Source organism: Meriones unguiculatus, chromosome 11 (assembly GCF_030254825.1).
Source record: "Meriones unguiculatus strain TT.TT164.6M chromosome 11, Bangor_MerUng_6.1, whole genome shotgun sequence".
NCBI lineage: Eukaryota > Metazoa > Chordata > Mammalia > Rodentia > Muridae > Meriones > Meriones unguiculatus.
The window spans coordinates 113,064,024-113,084,650 of NC_083359.1; the positions used below are offsets into that span (position 1 = coordinate 113,064,024).

Below are 20,627 nucleotides of genomic sequence, written 5' to 3' on the forward strand. Positions count from 1 at the left end.
AAGGCAGCAGCTAAGGAGAGGGGCCGGCCTCAGGAAGGCAACAGGGAGGGGATAAGCCTCCATCCCCAACCCCCTCCGGACACGGAGCAGGGGAGGAGAGCCAGTATCCCCCACCCCTGCGAAGGGCGGAGGAGCGTGTCCCGCGCCGGGCAGCCTTCTGCAGAGCGAACGCATCTCCGGAGCAGTGCTGAGAATGCGGGTCCACAAGGGCTCGCACGCAGGGCTCCTGCTGCCATGGGGCTGGGTGGCTGTCTGCCTGACGAGTCTGCTGCGTGAGTATTAACAGCTGAGGGCCAGGGGGCCAGACTATGGGCGGGGAGGAGGGAAGGAGGCCGTTGCTGACCGCACCTGGGACTCCACCGCTGGAGCTAGGTGTGAGCTTGCTCTGGTGGTGCTGGGAGATGCCAGCTCCTCTGCGTGGCTGAAGGTGCAAAGCTCAAAGTTGGAGCTAGAACGTAGATGGAATTAAAAAAAAGTTCTATAGCTGTCCTTGATTCAGAAAGCAAGGGCCCAGAGTAGTCCAGGGAAGGGTCCAGGCACCCTTTGTTCCCACGGACATGGACATAAAAAATTCTTGAGGGTAGCCAATGCTACTGAGGGCCAGAAGACCCTCAAGGAGGACTGAGGGACATCAGTGGAGGAGTTTGGAATAAACAACAGGCGGAGAAAAGGAAGGAAATTTTTAAATTTAAAATTAGAAAGCTAGAGTCGCCTCTGCAGACACCACGCAGATGCTAGTGGGGAGGTGGTTTGGTGTACACACCAAGTCCTTCTGCTCACTAGTTTTCACCCTGCACAAACTAACACTCTTTGGAATTTTCTTGCCCTGCTTCCCTTCAGATTCTAAAGCTAGTGGACAGGTCAAGACACCTCCTGCTGCCCACACATACTCTTACTTCTTAAGCTCTTCCCCCTCTTTGTTGGAAAAAAATAGTATTCACTCTATAGCAAAGGTTGTTGGATTGGAGCGTGTTGGTCTTCATCCCAACTCATGGTCTTAAAGGTTTTCAATACTGGGAACTACACATTTTGCCCCATTATACATCTTAAAGGCCACTCATCATGGCTCTGTAAAATGACTTGGATCTACCCACAAAGCCTCTTTGCTCCCAGTCTTCTGTGCTATTTTCTTTGGGTCCACCCCAAAGAGAGTTAGCTAAGAAGTTGAGTTAGGTTCTGGGCTCACCTGATTGGCAAGGACATGCCCTTTTGGATGGGGTAAGACTTGCTTAGACTAAAATGCCCAGAAGGATGTTACATTGTGCTGCATAGCGCGGGTGGGTGACCATGGGCTGGAGTGCTCATCAAATGCTCTGCACTCTCTTGATTACTCAGCTCAGTGCTGACCCAAGCCTGGGTGGAGTATTGCCTTTTCTTATTTCCTCAGCTGGCCAGTGTCAACCTTGTCTTGGGCTGAAGGAAGCAGTGAAGAGCATAAACACCTCTGCAAACTCTGGGCAAATAAGCTGAGGATGTCAGTGTCTCAGCTTTGGGGTAAAGGGCAAGCAGGGGCCACCATTCCCAACCTAGCTAGACTTCATGAACTAGCAAAGGCTTTGTACTTTCTTCAAGAACTTCTAGGGTTTTTACTGAGATTCTTTTGATTGTTAGTACTGTTATTTTCTGCCCTTGAATACATTGTAGAATAAATTAAACCAATGACTGTATGTAATTTAATATGCCCACAGTAGACAACATCAACAAATTCAGTGCTGTTATTTTTGGGAAATTTGGTGTAGAATGGAAACTCATTCTGAGAAGCTAGTAAAAACAGCTACTAGACAACCACAAGTGTCACATTTTCAGGGACAAGAGAGATCAGTGTCCAGAGTCTGGGTTGTGGCTGGGGACCACCAGGCAACACTTTCATGTTCGAGCAGAACTAGAAGTCTTTCATGTAATTAAAGACCCTTTTTACCTGGGTTCCCTTCCCCAAGGCCCATCTTTTCCATTACCCCAACACTGCCTTCAGCTCCTACTCACATTCCTTTTCTTTCTTTGGAGTCTTTGAATCTGCTAACCCCATAACTATATCCTGCCTGTGGCTACATGTAAGAAGGAAAAAAGAAAAGGGAAAATACTTTTATCAGATATTTTTCCAGAAGGGGAAGGCCTCCACCATTTATTCCCTGCTACATGTTAAGGGGTAGTATTAGTTTGGGCATTGCTGAGTAACTCAGTGATCTGAGTGCCCCCCCTTGAAGGACCAGATGAGGCTACACAACCTTTGCAAATGCACTTCTTCATCTTGGGCAGCATTCCTCCTGGCTGACAATCAGGCAAGAGCCTAGGCCTCTTTCCCTTATCCCTTTGACTCTATCCCTTGGGCCTGTTCATTGAGTTGCCCTTATTACTTTTCTTTCTTGAGTGTGTTTGTCGTCTCCAAAAGTTCAAGGCGAGGAGTGCCAAATTGTAGCAGCTAAAACTGGCACAAAACCCTGGAAAAATGAACAAAAAAGAGGAGCAGACTCCAGTGCTTATAATATTGCCTGATTTCCTTCAGATTTTGGGCTGGGGGACCTAAGCTTACTTTCAGAGTTTCTCAGCTCCAGGCACCAGTACTTGGTTGTTTTTTTTTTTTTTTTCTCATTGATTTTGGTTCATCTAACTAAATGTCCTGTAATGTGGCAAACTGAAAATTTGAAGGCATGGAAAAAGAACACAAAGTCATCTCTAAAAGAAATGTTCACAGTGGCCAGGGAAGAATTTACATATTTTGGGTTGGGGGAGGCTTTGATATTTCTAATGATAATATTTTTTCATATTACAGCTAAAAAAAAAAAAAAAAAAAAAAAAGCACAGCATCTTTAAATTTGTGCTCAAGGGCCCTGGCTGTGTTATAGGGAGAATGGTGAATGCATCTTGGGGTGGGGTAGGGTAGGGATGCAAACAAACTGGGAGGCCTGGCAAGGTACACTTCCCTGGACCCACACTTGGAATGGGCAAGGAATGAATCATTTCCCTAATGATACAAAGGAAAAGGCCTTCTGGCTTAACGGGGAAGTCTGTAGCTTCCTGGAGTGAAAAAAAAAAAAAGGCAACCTTACAGAAGAGGTTATCTCTAGGTATTTTGCTCCACTGCTTAAGAAAATGTGTAAATAGTTCTTTGGGTAAAAGACCTCAGAACCCGAAGCAAGCTCTGAGTGTTCAAAGGCAGGCAGGAGGCAAAGTCTTGTGTTGGACAAGACTCAGAAGGCAGGACTCCAGAGCCCAAGGTAAACAAAAAAGGGCGAGGCTCCTGCAGAGCTGGAGGAGTTAAAGGAGATTTCTTATAGAATCGCTTCACTAGCACAACATTGACTAACTTTTCAAGCAGGCCACAGTCTTCTTCTGGCTGCTCTCAAATTTTACTCCATGTTTTTAAACCATGGCAAAAATTTGCCCAAGTATAGCAGGTTTGCCTGAAAAGGACTCAGGGAGACTGAAGGGGCTTGGCTGGCTGGTCTGCAGAAATGAGAGTAAAGAAGTTGGCACTGAGTTGCCATCCAGGAGTGAGTGGCACCAGAAAAATGAAAGAAAGGCAGGTGGGAGAAATGTAGGCCTCCTGAGGATCCACAGAAATGGAGGGATAAAGACAAGCTACTAGACTTTAATGGGGAAATTTCAGTGTAGTGTGCATGCTCAGGCCAGTTTTGTTGACAACTCTGCTTTGCTTCTGAAGTTAAGGAAAATTTCTGTCAAGCTCTTGGCTCTAGTCCAACAATGGCTCAAACTCATGGTATGTAGCAGATGTGAAGGGACTCTAAGAAGATTTTTCTGAATGCTCACTCACCTATTAATGAACTCATCCCATTTAAAACAAAATAACTGCATTTTGTTCTTTTCTGAATGCTCACTCACCTATTAAGGAACTCATCCCATTTAAAACAAAATAACTGCATTTTGTTCTTTTCTGAATGCTCACTCACCTATTAAGGAACTCATCCCATTTAAAACAAAATAACTGCATTTTGTTCTTTTCTGAATGCTCACTCACCTATTAAGGAACTCATCCCATTTAAAACAAAATAACTGCATTTTGTTCTTTTCTTGTATCACTGTGAAAATAGCCTTTCTCTGACTTCTAATCATTATCCTATTTCTCTTATTTGGGTTGTCCCAGGGTGAATCTAGTCTTCATGAAAATCCCTGAAGACCTGTCTAGTCAGCCCTACTCCTAGAGAGATTTGTGTAAATCACAGCAATGCTAAGGCCTAAAGGAGGAAAGGAGTCAGGTGGCCTCTTATTTTTGTGTTTTCTTCAGAATTTAGTAAGATTCTTTGCATGTCCTAGGTGTGTAAGGGAAAAATGCATATACTATGAAAGTGAAATTAGTCTCAGAGAATTGTTTACAAACTTTTTCTATGAAGAACAAGACAGAAAGCAACTGAGGCTTAGGATCTAAATGTGGATTCTGATGTACATGACACTTTGTCTTACTTTGTGATACTTGAAAATATAAATGACATGTTGACTGATTGACTAGCCACAAAGTATCAACCCCAATGCAGAATTTCTCCTAGGAGATATAGTTTGCCAACTCCTGATCTGGATGAAATGAAATCAGGTCTTTAGCAATGTGGCTTGGATTCTAGAATCTTCCTCATTATATGGAAATAATTGGATATATTTACATAGTCACCCCCTAATTAAATAAGTTTCCTCTTTAAATAGAGCATTAGGGCCAGCAAGATGATTCAGTGAGTAAAAGTTCTTGCCATGCAAGTTTGAGAACCAGAAATTGATCCCCAGAACCCAGATAGTAGGAGAAAAATGACTGAAGTTGTCCTCTGACCCCTGTCTATGCTGTGGTTCATCCTTGTCTGCACTCACCTCCCTCTCCCTCTCCTCCCTTCTTTCTCTTTCTCACACACTTACATACACATATACACTAATATGAATAATAATTAATAGAAATAAATAATAATAAACCATAGAACATCAGAATAAAACTAGAGAGTAGGAGTTGAATGTGAATAGTGCTGCTCAACTCTGTCACCTGTTCTTATGCCCCAGGATCTGCCAAGCATCCTTGAGTAAAATACACATATGTAAAAACAAAAGAAAGAGAGAGAGAGAGAGAGAGAGAGAGAGAAAGAAAAAAAGAAAGAAAGAAAGAAAGAAAGAAAGAAAGAAAGAAAGAAAGAAAGAAAGAAAGAAAAAAGACCTCTTGACAGTCAAGAAATTTATAACAAGTGAGGTGACAGTTAAACCTCTCCTGAGGAAGGAACCTGTATGACTTTGTGCCATATGAGTGACAGAGATAAATACTGCTCTGGAAAAGCAGAAGGAAGGGCCCTTTTATGATGATAGTCATTGACCAGACAGTCTGGCTACTTTGTATTTCCTCACCTTCTTTGTTCCTTAGAATAACCAGCAGATGGGGCCTAGTTTGATCCCATTTTACTGGAGAAGTTTGAAAGTTGCAGTTGCCTTGGAGCCACATAGCTGGGACACAGGAGAGAAGACCTACCGCATCTAACTATATACAAGGCTCGACCTCTTTGTCTCTGCGCAATTTTGCCTTCAAATTGGTGGTCTAGTGGCTCACCTCTCAGAGATGTGACTTTAAGTCAGATATATTCAGAAAGTTTGGACTGGGTAGGATGATTGAGTAGGTACTCAGAAAATAGCATCAGAAAAAAACAAAACAAACTAAAAACTAAAACAGGCTTGGTGTGGTGGTGCACACCAGTAATCTCACTCAACACTCAGGAGTCATAGGTAGGACGAACAGGAGTTCAATGCTATCCTTAGCTAAAGTGAGATAAAGTGTCATTTACACTGGGGAACATGACACCCTCTCTAACACAAACAATAAACAACCCCCCAAGAAAACTCCAAAACTAAAGATATCTGAAAAAAAAATTAGACTAAAAATTAAAGTTTTATTATTTAGGTAATAACTTACTATTTTATAATATGTAGCTAGTTTTATAAAAAAAAAACTGAATCTCCAGTTTACTAAAGTTAAGTAGAATATTTTTTCAAAATGTATTGCACACACCTTTGCTTCTTCAGCGTACCCAGTACCCTAAGGACTTTAACTTTCATGGCTCAAATAGATCATAAAAATAACATGGTTTTGTTGCAATCATTGGCATGAGTAATACATATCAAGGAATTTATTTCTATTTAATGTGATAATAAATGACTCCAGACCATCATAAGTTTGATACTTAGGTCTGATTTCATTTTGAAATTTCAGTTTCTTAGTTTTTAGCTGTTGCTTCTCCTTATTTGTTTCTAATTTTCAACTTTGATTGGAATATCAAGATAACCAGGCTTATAATATTGTATGTGAAGTGTAATAATTGCCTCTAAGTACCTGTAAGGTCAGTGTATGAATTTTACTATGCAAATTCTCTGTTACATCTGTTGGTGTCTTAAGATCCTCATTTGATAATTTCTCAATAGTTTTTTTTTTTCTGTCTTGCTCCAAGTTTGTTGAGTGAAGATTGACAGGAAGAAGCTAGAAAGATGACTTAGTGATTAAGAGTACTTGCCGTTATTGCAGATGATGCTGGCTTGGTTCCCCAAACCCATTGGGTAGCTTACAACCATATGTAACTCTAGTTCCAGGGGATCTAACCTTTTCTTTTGTTCCCCTTGGGCACACATGTGGTAGACGTACATACATAGCCACTAGAATAACTAGGTCAAATAGAGAATTTGAAGTGGCACAAGAAAAACTAGGAACTAAACTCAGGAGCAGAGTTTTACTCGGTTCTGAATTACACCATCTTTCCTGAGGAGTGAGAGAGGGGGTCTTCTTCATGTCCATGTGGAATGGAAGAAAGGTTTCCATCTTAGTTTTTTAGCATCTGAAAAGCTTTCAGTGAGTGTAGGCTGCTCTTATTCCCTTCTAGTATAGGAACCAGAAATTGAGAGAAAGAGCCAGTGTTTGATGGTTTAAGATAATAGATATATGTAGAAAGAGAGAACAAAGAGAAACATTCCCAGCCTCCCTTTATGATCCACTGGTTCTGCAAAACAAGAGGATGAGGCCCAGGGATACACTCACAGAATGACCTTCTGTAGTGTGTAAGCCAGGAATCCCCTCATCTATGCTAGTTCTTACATAGTTCTTCACTTAGCCTTGTCTTTTTGTCCCTCTTCTGCCCTGTTCCTGTAGCCTCATAAGCATTGCTGTTTACCCTGTGTTTGAAACTATACATCTGAGGTTGGGTCCTCTTTGGAAATCTGGCCAAAGAGTGGAAGGGATGAGGCTGCTACAGCTGGGTATCTATCCCCAGTGGGTCAATAGCTGGCTTGGATCTAGGGTTGATTCATTGTTCTGGAACAAGCACTTCTGTCTTCAGAACTGTAAGCGGGTCTCTCTTCACATCTGGAAAAGTTCAAAATTGTTTGTCTGGGTGAAGGAGGCCCCTTGGGGGAGGGGTTCAAAAGCATGACATCATCTCAGCCAGGCCTAGTTTCCTTTGGGGCTGGGCCAACCTAGACCAGATGGGATTCCCAGGAATCAACGTGTTTGAGTTGAGCAAGGAGGGTGTGGGCAGAAAGAAGACTTTCAAAGGGGAATTCAAGGGATATCTTTGAACGGTAAATTGAGAGTATGAGTCCTTTAATTCAGTGTCTGAATGGTACTATCACTTGTCCCTATAATGAATTCATGTCTTAGGGTCAGATTGGTGGGGTCCTGTCATAGGAAGGAAGTAGTTTAGGTTGGCTTCTGTATCTAAACTACATAGGAACACACACACACACATATCCTGTTGTCCACAAAGGCTCTGAGGATGTATCTAGAGCCTTAACTACTACCAGAATCAGCAAGAACTGTGTTCTTTGCTGCTTGCCCACATGATCTATGTTCTTTCCTTGGCCAACAATTTGGTGACATAGGATTTTCGTTGATTTTCCCTATTTACCTGACACATAATAAGACATGATTTCTATGGTCAATATTAATACAGTCTGCTTGTTACCGGCTGGAAAGAAGTTAGAGGTGGGAGATGAGACCCTAACTAGTACCTATGGAAAACATTCTTGGCCTTGGGTTAGCTAGAAGCCAAAAGTATGACTTTCCTCTTGATGCTGATGGTAATCAGTCTACAATGTTGCTGACCTTGGGAAATGGAAAAAAAATACAGAGCTAGATTTCAATCAGGGAAACTTAAAGATGCACTTCATGTGTCCTGGAGCCTTGAGACCTTCCCTTGAAGATGGTATTGAGGATTACAGAGCCCAAGTCTGTCCCTGGACCATCCACAAAGAGGCCCACAGCCTGGTGTTTGAACTTCACATTGGTAGCTGAGACCAACGTAAAAACTAGTTTCATCCCAATACCTCAACCATACACCTTTTTAGTCACCAAGAAAGCTAATTTTGAATTTAAAACTTTAATAATTTTGGAATTTAATCTTTATGTGGCTGATTAGGACAAGATAGGACCTGTCCCCAGCTTACTTTCCTTCCATTCCTTCTACCCCCAACTCTGGACCCACTCCACTTCTTTCATCCTAGAAATGAGTTTGGCCCAGGCCCAGGATGTAAAGGATCTTGCATGTATACATGGGACACTAGTATACACATATGATAACCCTTCTTCCTTCAAAAAGTGACTCCTGGACCTTGAAGGTACACTATGGTGCTGAAGTTCACTCCTAGAAGGATAAGCCATCATAAGTTAATCCAGGCCTGGATGTGAGCAAAGAGCCATTGGAGCAAGGTGTTTAAAGAATTTTAGTCTCTAAAGTGTAGGCTTTGATTTTCAAACACCACTTTATTTAAGGTTCTTAAAGGCCTCTACCTCCCTTCTAACCACCCTGACCTGAGGTCAGAGATTAGTAGGGAAACCGGATGCAGATAGACCTCTTTTGGCTACTTCCCGCTGATTAGGGTCATTGGGTCTTTGGGGATATACCCATCTCAGTTACCAGGATACCAGCAGAGTAGTCAAACAGCAAACCACAAGCAGCAGCAGCTAATAGCAAATAACAGCAAGAGTGGTGGTTACCACTCGGCAAAAGCACACAAATCCATAGAAGCAGCAAAATCCCTCCAAAGCAGCAAGAAAAGTTCTCTGGAGCATTTCTCTCTACAAAAATCAGCAAAGTGATGCAAACTACTGTAAAACATAGAGATGTAAAAAGTGCTGTCTCATTGTCTGTGGGCTTCTATACATTCCTTCTCAAAGTTGATATGAGGATGTTTTCCAGCTAACAAAAACCATGCCCCTTGCATGAGATAGCTTCCAGCTAACAAACATCACTCACCTTTTCACAGGGGCTATTTTCCACAAAAGCATTCCCATCCCACACCTGGAACCAAAACAAACAAACAAACAAACAAACAAACAAAAACATATTCACATGACACAACTGAGTTTCCAAAGTGTGATCTAGAAGAGAGGACCATCCTGGTTAGCCCATGTAAGAGATAGAACGGGTCTTAGGACCCATAAGTTACAAGGTCAAGGTTCTCCTTCCAGAGTCTAAAGATATATAGACTAATGGGCAAGGGCACTCATAAGGGTATTCAGAGAATGTATAGCTCAAGAATCATTCTACCTTAGTAGTCTGATTTCCTGACAAATCATGTAAAATAGACAAATGACCTATATTTAAAGGTTAAACTGAGATACACATGCATGAAAATGTGTTGTTCTGGCAAAGCCATACAAAGCTCTCTGTCCTTCTTCTATGAGAAAGGATGAGAAACGAGGCCTTATTCTCTAGTCCCATCAAGGAACTCCTGAAAGAAATCTCCAGGTTGCTCACTGCAATTGAGTTCTTCATCTAAAGGAAAGGACAATAGGACAGGAAGGTCCTAACATTGGAAATGAGCAAGACTGAGAATGAAAAATTACTTAAGGGGATTTTCATAGAGAAAGTATGAATCTAGATTATTTCCAATAATTAGTATTTGGATGGATGTTGACCAAAAAAGAGAAGAATGTAATCAAAGGGAATTACGAAAACATAACTTCTCTCATATTTTCAATCCTTGTAATGTTTACATAGGTGATATTTTGTATCTTGATATTTTGCTAAACACATTATAAACATTGACTTATACTTCTGTGTTGCTATAGTTTTTAATTATTTGTGACATTCCTGTGTTTATAAGTGTTCAGTATATTTAGTAGGGAAAACCAAGAATAGGAAACTAGTCTGATATCTAGGAATATATTATAAATGTTTCTCCATTATTAGGAGCAGCAGGAATGCTCCAGTCAGATTCACCTAAAGTCAAGAAGTTAAATCAGGTATTGTCATGAGGCTTCAAGAAAGTCAGGTTCTGACTTGTCCTTATTTTCCTGCAACTTCTGGGTTCACAGATCTAAACAACTTGGTCTCTGTTGCCACGGAAACTTCTAGCCTTGGAATATCTCCATCAATTCCTACAAATGAGTCCAATGAGGAAAATATCACAGCTAACATCCGTGGAAGTACCAGCTCCTACTTTGTCCCTCAGGACAGAAATGAGACCACACCAACCATGTCAGGTAATCAGAAACACTTAACTAGTATAGCCTGTTCTCCCACCACAGATGGGGACATACAAACCAATTCGTCATGCAAGGGTACTCAAGTTCTAAATGGCTTTCTCTATGCTGGCAACATTTGTGGGCCATACATTACAAGTGGGTCTTAAACAGAATTGATTCTTACACTAAATTTGGCTAGTAAAAGTAAGGATCACCTTGGATTCCACTGATGGGTGTCTCTGTTCTCTTCTAAGTAGTGGAAGTTGGGTCTGGGCTTAAAATGGAGGTCTTTCACTTCTATACAATAAAATAATTTTCACCTTCAGAATTGGAGTCACCTTGGCTAGTTTCTAGATCATGCATGTCTAATCTGATATCTGTGGGCCTCATGCATCTCAGGTTAGCTAAAAGGGTGGATACTCTTGTTTTATATTATAGCTGTGGTTCCAAAACTTGGCTTGAAAATAATTGGGTCACCCATAGTAAGGGAAACAAGGACTATTTCTAACAGGAACTCAATGACTGGCTCTTTGACCTCCCCACCTCCCAAGGGAGGAGCAGTCCTGTCAGGCCACAGAGCAGCCAGTCCTGAAAATACCTGACAAAAGGGAGTCATATGAAAGGGGAGGAGGTCCTCCCCTATCAGTGGACTTGGAAAGGGGCAGGGAGGAGATGAGGGAGGGAGGGTGGGATTGGGGAGGGAATAAGGGATACAGCTGGGATACAGAATTAACAAAATGTAACTAATGAGAAAAATAAAATTATAAAAAAAAATTTAAAAAAAAAGAAAATAATTGGGTCAGGATTAGAATATAAAGTAACTGTGACCTCACCAAATTCCTCTTTTTTTGTGCGGAAATCCATGCTAACACCAAAAAGTGGGAATGTGTGTTTCTGAGTATATCGTGCAGATGCATACACACACTTGTGTTTTGGTGTATTCCAGAGACTACGGTCACCTTTACAACTACATCTGGGATTCCTCCAGGCTCTGGAACTTCACAAACTTTTGTGCTACCACAGACATCCCCAACTGTCACACTGCCCACCACTTCAGACAATGTTTCCACTTCAGAGGTGACCCGGAAGTCCAGTGTGCCATCTGTAAATGTTTCTGATTACCCACCTAATAATATTAGCTCTGAGATGACATCACCCACTGAGCCAAATGCATACACATCATCTTTTGCCCCAAGTGTCATCAAGGTGGGTGAGTTGGGCCCCAAATGGCAGGGAAGGATTCTCTCCCTGTCCCACTGCTCATACCAGCCAATGAGATTTAGATAATCTTGGAATCAACATGAAATATGTACTTTTATTGCTGGAAAGGCTAGACAGGAGGATGTAGGGAGGAGAGGGTGGAGTCCAGTGAGAAGTCTGATCTGTGCTTTGGGTTTTGCATTTTGGGAAGATTCTCAGAGAGAGTTCTCTGGTTTTTCAGAGGCACCATTTCCCTTTGGGAATACTTGGATCTATCCCCTGTCTACTGGAGTTGCCTTTCTTAAAATGTTTAGGGCAAAGTGTTTCTCATATATGGGATGGTTTATTGGCTGTCCCAGTCACAGAATGGCAGTAAGGATGTCGTCTTCAGAGGAGAGAACTGGATACATAGGGATGGTGAACACAATCTGACGTTGGCCTTGAGCTTGTGGCAACCAACAGCTTTCAGCCTGCAGGGCAGAAAATAGAGCATGAGGCCCAAGGACAGGCACAAGTTTTTTGTTTGTTTAAAAGTGGTAGCAAATAAATGCAGAGACTCTTAGGGGCCAGGAGAAAAACAGGTGTCACCAACAGCTGCCTGGCCACCCCATTGTCTGTGTCTAACTGACTAAAGGAGAAAAAAAAAACAAAACAAAAAACAAAAAACAATTCTCTCTTTTCCCCTCTAAGTATCACCCAAGCCAGGGGTTCTCAAGATTCAAACAGCCTCTTGCTTATGGTCCAGATTTATAACAAAAGGCTTGATTCTCTCATGGGAGAAGTTTATGGGATAGGAACAAACAATGTAACTACATACTGAGTGCTGTTGGGGTTCAGGTTTTAATTTTGGAATGTTTAATTTGATTTTAGAATATATAATGAGATAATCTTGGGAATAAGAGCCAAGTAAAAACACAGAACTCATCTGTGCTTCATGTATACTATATGCACATAATTTAAAAGTCATTTGATATCACACTTCTCAAATTTTTATGCACTCAAAAGTTTGTAGTGCATATTTCCCACTAGATTTTCACCATTTTATATTCTGAATTTTTTGAATAATTGTGCTCAATTTTTATTGCAAACCTCACTGAGTATGTCTGAAATCACAAGAATTAAAAGGCTGAAGCAAGGCAATTATGAATTGAGGCCAGCATAGCTTACATAGCTACATAGTGAATTCTGGTCCATCTTGAGCTATAGAGTAAGACTTTGTTGTCTCCAAAAAGAAGGAGCTAAATAAATGATAGAAATCTCTAGCCCTCTGACAACTTTTATTTTCCCTTTTCCTAAACTTTTCAAGAGAGTACCTTGCCGGAAAAAAAGGTGGGGGAAAAATGAAGGGCAAGGGTACGTGCATATTTACTTTGTTTCTGTTTCAATATAGGGAGAAATCAAATGTTCAGGAATACGAGAAGTGAGGTTGACCCATGGCATCTGCCTGGAACTAAGTGAAGCATCTAGCTGTGTAAGTCTACCTTGATCTTCTTCTTCCCACACCCACTCCAACCTCTCCATACACTGAACCTAACTTGGACTGGCTTCTATTGAGTAAGGAATCTAGGAGCTTAGCAGGGTCAAGCTATATCTGATATTGAGCCTTGGATTTGGGAAGTAAAGGGCCCCATCTAGTGAGCAAAAAGGGCAAAATCAGTTTAAAATAAAATTTATTGTTATTTGTTGTCAGATTTTTTTAATTTAATTTTATTTTTTTCTTATCAGTTACATTTTATTAACTCTGTATCCCAGCCGTGTCCCGCTCCCTCATTCCCTCCCAGTCCACCCTTCCTCCCTCATCTCCACCGTGCCCCTTTCCAAGTCCACTGATGGGGGGGGGACCTCCTCCCCATTTATCCGATCCTGTTTTATCAGGTATCTTCAGGACTGGCTGCAAAGTCCTCCTCTGTGGCCTAACAGGACTGCTCCTCCCTTGGGGGATGGGAAGGTCAAAGAGCCAGCCATTGAGTTCCTGTTAGAAATAGTCCTTGTTCCACTTACTATGGGAAACCAATTGGTTACTGAGCTACCACGGGCCACATCTGAGCAGAGGTTCTAGGTTATATCCATACATGGTCCTTGGTTGAATGTCAGTTTCTGAAAAGACCCTGTGCCCAGATATATTTGGTCCTTGTGGAGCTCCTATCCTTGTTGTCAGATTTAACCTTGCTTTTGTTAAGAAAGTTCTTGTCATTGCCCAGATATGAACCAGCCAACTAAAATGCCAATTCAGATGATTTTATTATTTACATGTGAATTGATTCTGCTATTTATATTAAGTTTTCATATGACCTGAACCATATATTTCAGAGATATTTTATTTGTTCAGGTTGATTTTACTTTTGTCCAGTGTAAATTTATTGTGCTTTTACATTACAGTGCTTTTAATATCCAACAAGCCATATCTTTCTTACTTATACCATAAAAGTGTGTTTTGCAACTTTTTTTTTTTAAGGAAAATCTTTGGAGACATCTGTCAAGATAAAAAAAAAGTCACACAAATTTGAATAGGAACTTGTCTGAAACATTTCAGTTTTCCCTTGTCTTATTTTGTATCCTTCATAATCTTTTTTAAATTTAATTTATTTGTTCTCACTCTCCACCCCCATACACACACAACATATTTTTTTTTCCTTTGGGGTAGAGATGGAACCTGAGACCTTGTACATACTAGGCAAGTATTTTTGCTGCTGAAGCATATTCCTAACATTTTTCACTATAAGTTTGATGGATTTTAATACGGAATAACCATACAACAAGAACATTTGCTCAACTATGTTCATAGCAGCCTTATTCATAATAGCCAGAACCTGGAAACAATCCAGATGTCCCACAGTTGAGGAATGGATACAGAAATTGTGCTACATTTACACAATGGAATACTACTCAACAGTTAAAACAAGGAAATCATGAAATTTGCAGGCAAATGGTGAGATCTAGAAAAGACCATCCTGAGTGAGGTAATCCAGAAGAAGAAAGACGCACAGGGTATATACTCACTTATAAGTAGATAGTAACCATATAATATAGGATAACCATGCTAAAATCTATAGTCCTAAAGAAGCTAAACAACAAAGAGAACCCTAGGGAGAGGCTTAATCCTCATTCAGAAGGGCAAACAGGATAGACATCAAAAGCGGGAGAAGACAGGGAAGAGGCGAGGAGCCTACCTAAAAGGCTCTACCCAGAAGGGTAGTAAAGCAGATACTGAGACTCATAGCCAAACTTTGGGCAGAATGCAGCAAATCTTATGGAATAAGGGGGAGACAGAAAGACCTGGAGGGAACAGAAGTTCCATAAGGAGACGAATAAAGCCAAAAATATGGGCCCAGGGGATCCTGCAGAAACTGATGAATCAACTAAGGACTATGCATGAAGAGGACCTAGACCCCCTGCTCAGATGTAGTCCATGGGCAGCTCAGTCTCCCTGGGGATTCTCTAGTAATGGGGCAATCACTGGCATGAACTCAGTTGCCTGCTCTTTGATCACCTCCCCCTGGTGTGGTAGTCTTACTAGGCCACAGAAAAAGAAGATCCAGACAGTCCTGAAGAGACCTGATAGGCTTGTGTCAGGTAGTACAAGAAAGGACCTCCCCTATGAGTGGACTAGGGGAGGGGCATAGGGGAAGAAGAGGGGCGAGGGTGGGACTGGGAGATGAGGGAAGGGGCTATAGCTGGGATACAAAGTGAATTGTAATTAATAATAATAATAATGAATAAAAATAAGAATATCCTAATGTATGTTATAAATTTCTATTACTTAGATATTAGAAAATTATTGGAGTCTGAACATTTATCTTCAATGTATGTTTTTTCTTGAATCTGCTAATTAATTCTAGGACCTTCTCAGTTGGTTCCTTTTCATTTTAAAGTGAACTACCAAGTTATCTGCTATGATGTGTTATTTTTCTCATCCTTTTTAATAGCAGTGATTCTTATTTCAGTTTCTTGTCAGACTGTATCAGTTAGAATATATATGGCATGGTGTGAGTATTTGTGTGTTATAGTAAGTCCTGTTTCCTGAGAGTAACAAAGCCCTGGAGAAAGGATAAATGTGAAGGAAAAAGTGCTATTTTCCTTTACAGTAAAATGTTTTCTTACAAGTTGGAAATTCAGTGAAGGAAAACTTGTAGGTAACAGCCAGCTGCTTAGTTTGGACAGACCTTAGGCTGTAGGGGACATGCCTTACCTTTGACTTACAAATCTTTTAAAACTACGTATTAAAAGGATCATTTAACTTGGAGTACTTTAAAGTGGCAGCAATCATAGACACAAGTTTGTAGAATGAAATAACTCAATGCAATTTTCAAAAACACTTAGAGTGAACCTAAATGGGCAAAGTACAAACAACATTTAATATGTGTCTGATGCCAATTTTTAACCTTGGTGATTAAATACAAAAGCAAAATCATTTCATTTTTTTATTTTGCCTATCATCTTGATGGACTATTCATTTATTTTTGTCCATTTGTTTGTTTGTTTATTATTTATTTTTTGTATCACATAGGTCTGTGCCAGAATGCTAGTTCTTTTTGCTCAGGGTTTACAGACAACTGTGGCGCATTTTCATGTCAGTCTGCTGCTTCAGGATCACATTTAACTAGGGTTATTGTTTAAGACAAGTGCTTTTTCAAAAAGAACTATTTCTACCTGTGGTCTGTACTGTCATTATGCTTCATTCCTGACCAGAGAGCTCCCTCTACCAGAGACTGGTAGAGGGTCTGGAGAGAGCAGCAACCCGTGTGAGCCAATAGTGAAGATTTACACAGTATTCACAAAGACCAACCCCTGCAGAACACATGTGAAGCGTTGTCATCCTCTAGTGTTCCCATCACATCCATCCCATTTCTTCTTCAGAGCTCTTCTTCCCAAGGTCTTAGCAGCAGTGCCTTCTTCTACTCCCTAGGGTAATTTTTATCTGGATATGTTAGCCATATTAGCCATGGCTCCTAATGTTTCAAGATTCCCTTTCTTGAATCCTGATAGTCTAATAGTCAATTGCAAAGGCTGTAATGGTGCAATGCCTCCTAGCTGCTATAGGTTAGATGTCTGTTCTGGTGTCTTTTAAGTACTGGTTCTACTAGTGCAGAGGTTCTCAATATGTGGGTGGCAGCCCCTTTGGGGATAGAACAAACTAAGACCACCTAAGACCACTGGAAAACAGGTATTTACATTATACTTCATAACAGCAACAAAATTACAGTTATGAAGTAGCAATGAAAATAATTTTATGGTTGGGGTCACCACAACAGAAGGGGCTGTATTAAAGGGTTGCAGCATTAGATAGTTTACAAACTAGTAAGAGACTCAGGCCCTACCCACAGCCCAAATTAGGAACAGAAAGGATTTGGTTTTCCCTATTAACACATCCTGCAGAACTCATATGATACTAATAACTCCTTGCACCTAGTACAAATTCAAGAGAACTGTGTATGAGGTTCTCAGTCCTCCTAGCCCTCGTTTTCAGGGTATATGATGAGTTCCAAGGTGCTATCTCTCCCTGTGTGGACCATTTAGATCTTTCTGTAATACATTCTGTAACACTAATTCCCCACTTACTCTCCTGTTCTGCATCCTTTGCTTCTGAGCATCCTACACATGCCTAGGGATAGCAAAACTGTTTTCAAGCCTGTTATTAATCTCAGAGCCCTTGTTAGTAGAGCATCATGTCTTCTCAGGTCTAACTTCCATTCTCTCTGCTTCATTATCTGCTTAATTTAGCATTTGTGGTCATGATTCTCAAGGTCATTTCTAAAATGTAAGATTACTTTATTTTCTTCTGTCATAGTCATTTATGCAGGGGAACTCACCTACATTTTTCATTGTGGTTAAATACACATAACATGAAAAGTACTACCATTACAATTTCTAAGTTAAACTGAATAATGTTGAAAACATCCACACTACAGCTTGCAGCAGAACTCTGTGTATCTTCCTATAACATGGTTCCCCATCCCCAGGTAACTGCTATACTCCTGTCTATCTTCATGAAACTGGTTATTCTATGTACTGATATGTGGATTGTGACATACATTGCTTCTGGATTAAGACTGAATAATATTCCATTATGTATGTATACTTCATTCTGTCTACTCATCCATTGGTAGACACTTGTGTTTTTCCATCTCTTGGCTATTGTGAATAAAGTGGCTATGAACACAAGTATAGACATGTTTTATGCTACCCTAATATAATTTTTTGAGGAAAATACACAGCTGTAGAATTGCTAAATGATATGGTAATTCTATTTTTGAATTTTAGAGGAAATACCATGTTTTTTGTTTTGTTTTGCTTGCAGTCCTAGAGATTGAATCCAGATCTTCGTATATGCTGAGCAAGTTTTTACCACTGAGATACTTTCTAGTCCATGTCACTGTCTTTTATAGTACCATTTGACATTTCTGCCAACAGTATATCAGGGCTCTGCTTCCTCCACATCCTTGTCAGCACCTGCTCCCCTTCACTTTCTTGTTTTTAAATGGATAGCCATCCTAGGTATGAATAATTATCTCATTATCTCATTGAGGTTTAGTTTACATTTCCCTGATGCTTAGTGATACTGAAAATGTTTTATGTGCTCCTGGGCTCTAGAGAAATAACAACTCAAGTTCTTTGCTACAAATATAATTTTTGAAACTACTGTATCTGTTCTGGGCCATGTCTGTTATATTTACTATTTGTATCTATACAACTCAAAAAGATGAAACTGCTGGGGTAGTTTTATTACTTTTTCAAAGTTTATGTCTACACAGTTCACATTACCTCACTTAACATTGTAACAACTTCCTCTGAGGCAGGCTGTTTCCAACTTCTGGTTGCATACAGCCTCTGCCTTCCTTGTGCTCTACTCAAACACTAAAGGTCGGTTTCCATAAAGGAAGTATCAGTTACAGATGGAGGACTGATGGAGGAGGACAGTTGGAAAGAAATATTTGGAGACAATTTATCTTCTTCCGCTTAGTTCATTGCCCACTTGTTGTCTGACTTACAACAACAATCCCTTAATTATTCCAGTTTCCTCAATGAAGGTATGGGTTTTGCCTGCACTGTCAAATTTAATACAGCGAAGAATATAAAATTACTTTGAAATAAATGGCTTCAAGGTATCTTAGGTAGGGTTTCTTATTGTCATGATAAACACCATGACCAAAAGCAACTCAAGCAAGCGCACGAACTAAAGGCAAGAAATGATGCAGAGCCCAGGGGGGAGTGCTGCTTACTAGTTTACTTCCTTCTGATATGCTCAACCTGCTTTAGTACATAATCCAGGACCACCACTGTCCAGGAGGTACTACCCACAACAGGTTGTATCAATCGCTAGTTACAAAAATGCACTACGGATTTGCCTACAAAAAATTTTTTATGGAGTAATTTTTTCAACTGAGGGTTCCAAATAACTTTTAACTTCTGTCAAGTTGACAAAAAACAAAACAAAACAAAAAACCAAACAAACAAACAAACAAACAAAAACTATTTTGAACATGATGGGGGACAACTGATCCTAGAAATTTAGTATTGTTAAATAATTCAAAGATCCATTAGGAATGTGCCTGTACCCTCTTCTCTACCCCAATACTTGATGTGCTTCTTTAGTATGATAGGAGGCATTGAAGAATTTGAGGATGCCTCTCTAGAAAGGTTAGTTGATACTCTTTTTTTAAAAAGTAATACATGTGTATAGATGTAGTTAGAAACTCTTAAATGTGATTCTTATAAACAAAATGATGAGGCTATGGTTTCCTCCTGCCCACTCTCTCATGATGTTTGCCTTCAGTGTCTCTTGGGGGAGGATGTTTATCCTGAGCATCCGGAGAAGCATTGTGTTTTGTTCAGGATCCACCTGCTCCTCTCCAGCACAAAAACAATTCACTGAGGCCAGTAGATTCCAGAGTGGGAGGCTGAGCACTGTTACTGCCTTGAATTTAATCCAAGAAATTAATCATATGGTGGAGAGACCCCAGGGAGAGGTCAACCAGTTGGGGTGTTAGGCTGAACTAGTCTTTGAATTCTTTTGTTTATTTAGTATAATAATAAGTACAGTCTGGGTTCAAAATTACATAACATGCACCCTCACCCTCATCACACAGGCACTCAAGAGTCTTACAGTTTACTCAGAGGAAAATGACAACAGTAAAGCAAAAGATGATCACAATTTGGATCTCTTAGTATTACACTGAGAACTATGGCTATTAGTAATAATAGTACTATCTATTGTTTAATACCAATCAGAGTCCTTATGTAATAAATATTTTTATGAATCACTGTTACAGTCACTGTACAATCAGTTTAGAGTGGAAAAACTAGCACAGACTAGTTGATGATGACTTGAAAAGATTATAGAAAATCAATGAGCAACTATTGATATCCAGTTTGCCAAAGATAGGACTGGCTTCCTGGAAGACATGGGATTTGAGCTGAGTCTTGCAGGACATAAAGCAAAATGTAGGGTCTTTTCATCATCTTTTAGCTGTAGTGAGGCTGGGCAGGCTGTCTTGCAAACTTGTAACTTTGTTATACTTTTCTTAAGGTAAATAGTCTTTGTGCCTCAGTTTCTTCATCTATAAAATAAAATGAATAAAAGAATCACAGTACTTACTTTCTATAGTAGTAAGAGACACAAAGAAAAATGTGAAAAGCACCTAAGAAAGAGCATTAGCCATAATGACTGGTATGTATTTTAACTGTGTTATATCTACTTCTCCTCACATAGGGAAACGAGAGACAAACACAACACACACAGACACACATACACACACAGGCTTATCCACATACGTTTTCTGACAGTGCTTTATTATTAGGGCTTACTAAATGTTAGAATAGCTGAATATTGTCAAAGTATAGCTTTTTAACACTGGAGAATGGGGGAAGGTCCCATTTTGTTTGGCTACTTTAGATTCTGTGGGGGACCTGTCCCTTATCTTTCAGGAAACAAACATTTTTAACCAAAGACTCATAAACCGTCCAGTAGTCTCTCCTATAACCTAAAAAGCATAGTTCC

General features: G+C 40.2%; 1 protein-coding gene and 1 long non-coding RNA gene across 5 annotated transcripts in view; one reads left to right on the forward strand and one right to left on the reverse strand.

The window, feature by feature from the left end:
* Cd34 (CD34 molecule) overlaps positions 1-20,627 on the forward strand; it is a 24,541-nt gene continuing 3,914 nt past the window's right edge. For 2 of the 4 annotated variants that reach the window (XM_060364973.1, XM_060364971.1), the window contains exons 1-4: positions 1-272; positions 10,280-10,447; positions 11,376-11,635; positions 13,020-13,100. In XM_060364973.1, coding sequence (XP_060220956.1) covers positions 194-272; positions 10,280-10,447; positions 11,376-11,635; positions 13,020-13,100 — 588 coding nt within the window. In that variant the 5' untranslated portion in view covers positions 1-193. The remainder of the gene's footprint in view (positions 273-10,279; positions 10,448-11,375; positions 11,636-13,019; positions 13,101-20,627) is intronic. The other 2 variants (XM_060364970.1, XM_060364972.1) reach the window with 2 other exon arrangements.
* The window catches only part of LOC132646438 (uncharacterized), a 25,550-nt gene continuing 16,649 nt past the window's right edge, over positions 11,727-20,627 (reverse strand). Inside the window, exon 3 of the long non-coding RNA XR_009584733.1 lies at positions 11,727-12,099. This is a non-coding gene — a long non-coding RNA (uncharacterized LOC132646438). The remainder of the gene's footprint in view (positions 12,100-20,627) is intronic.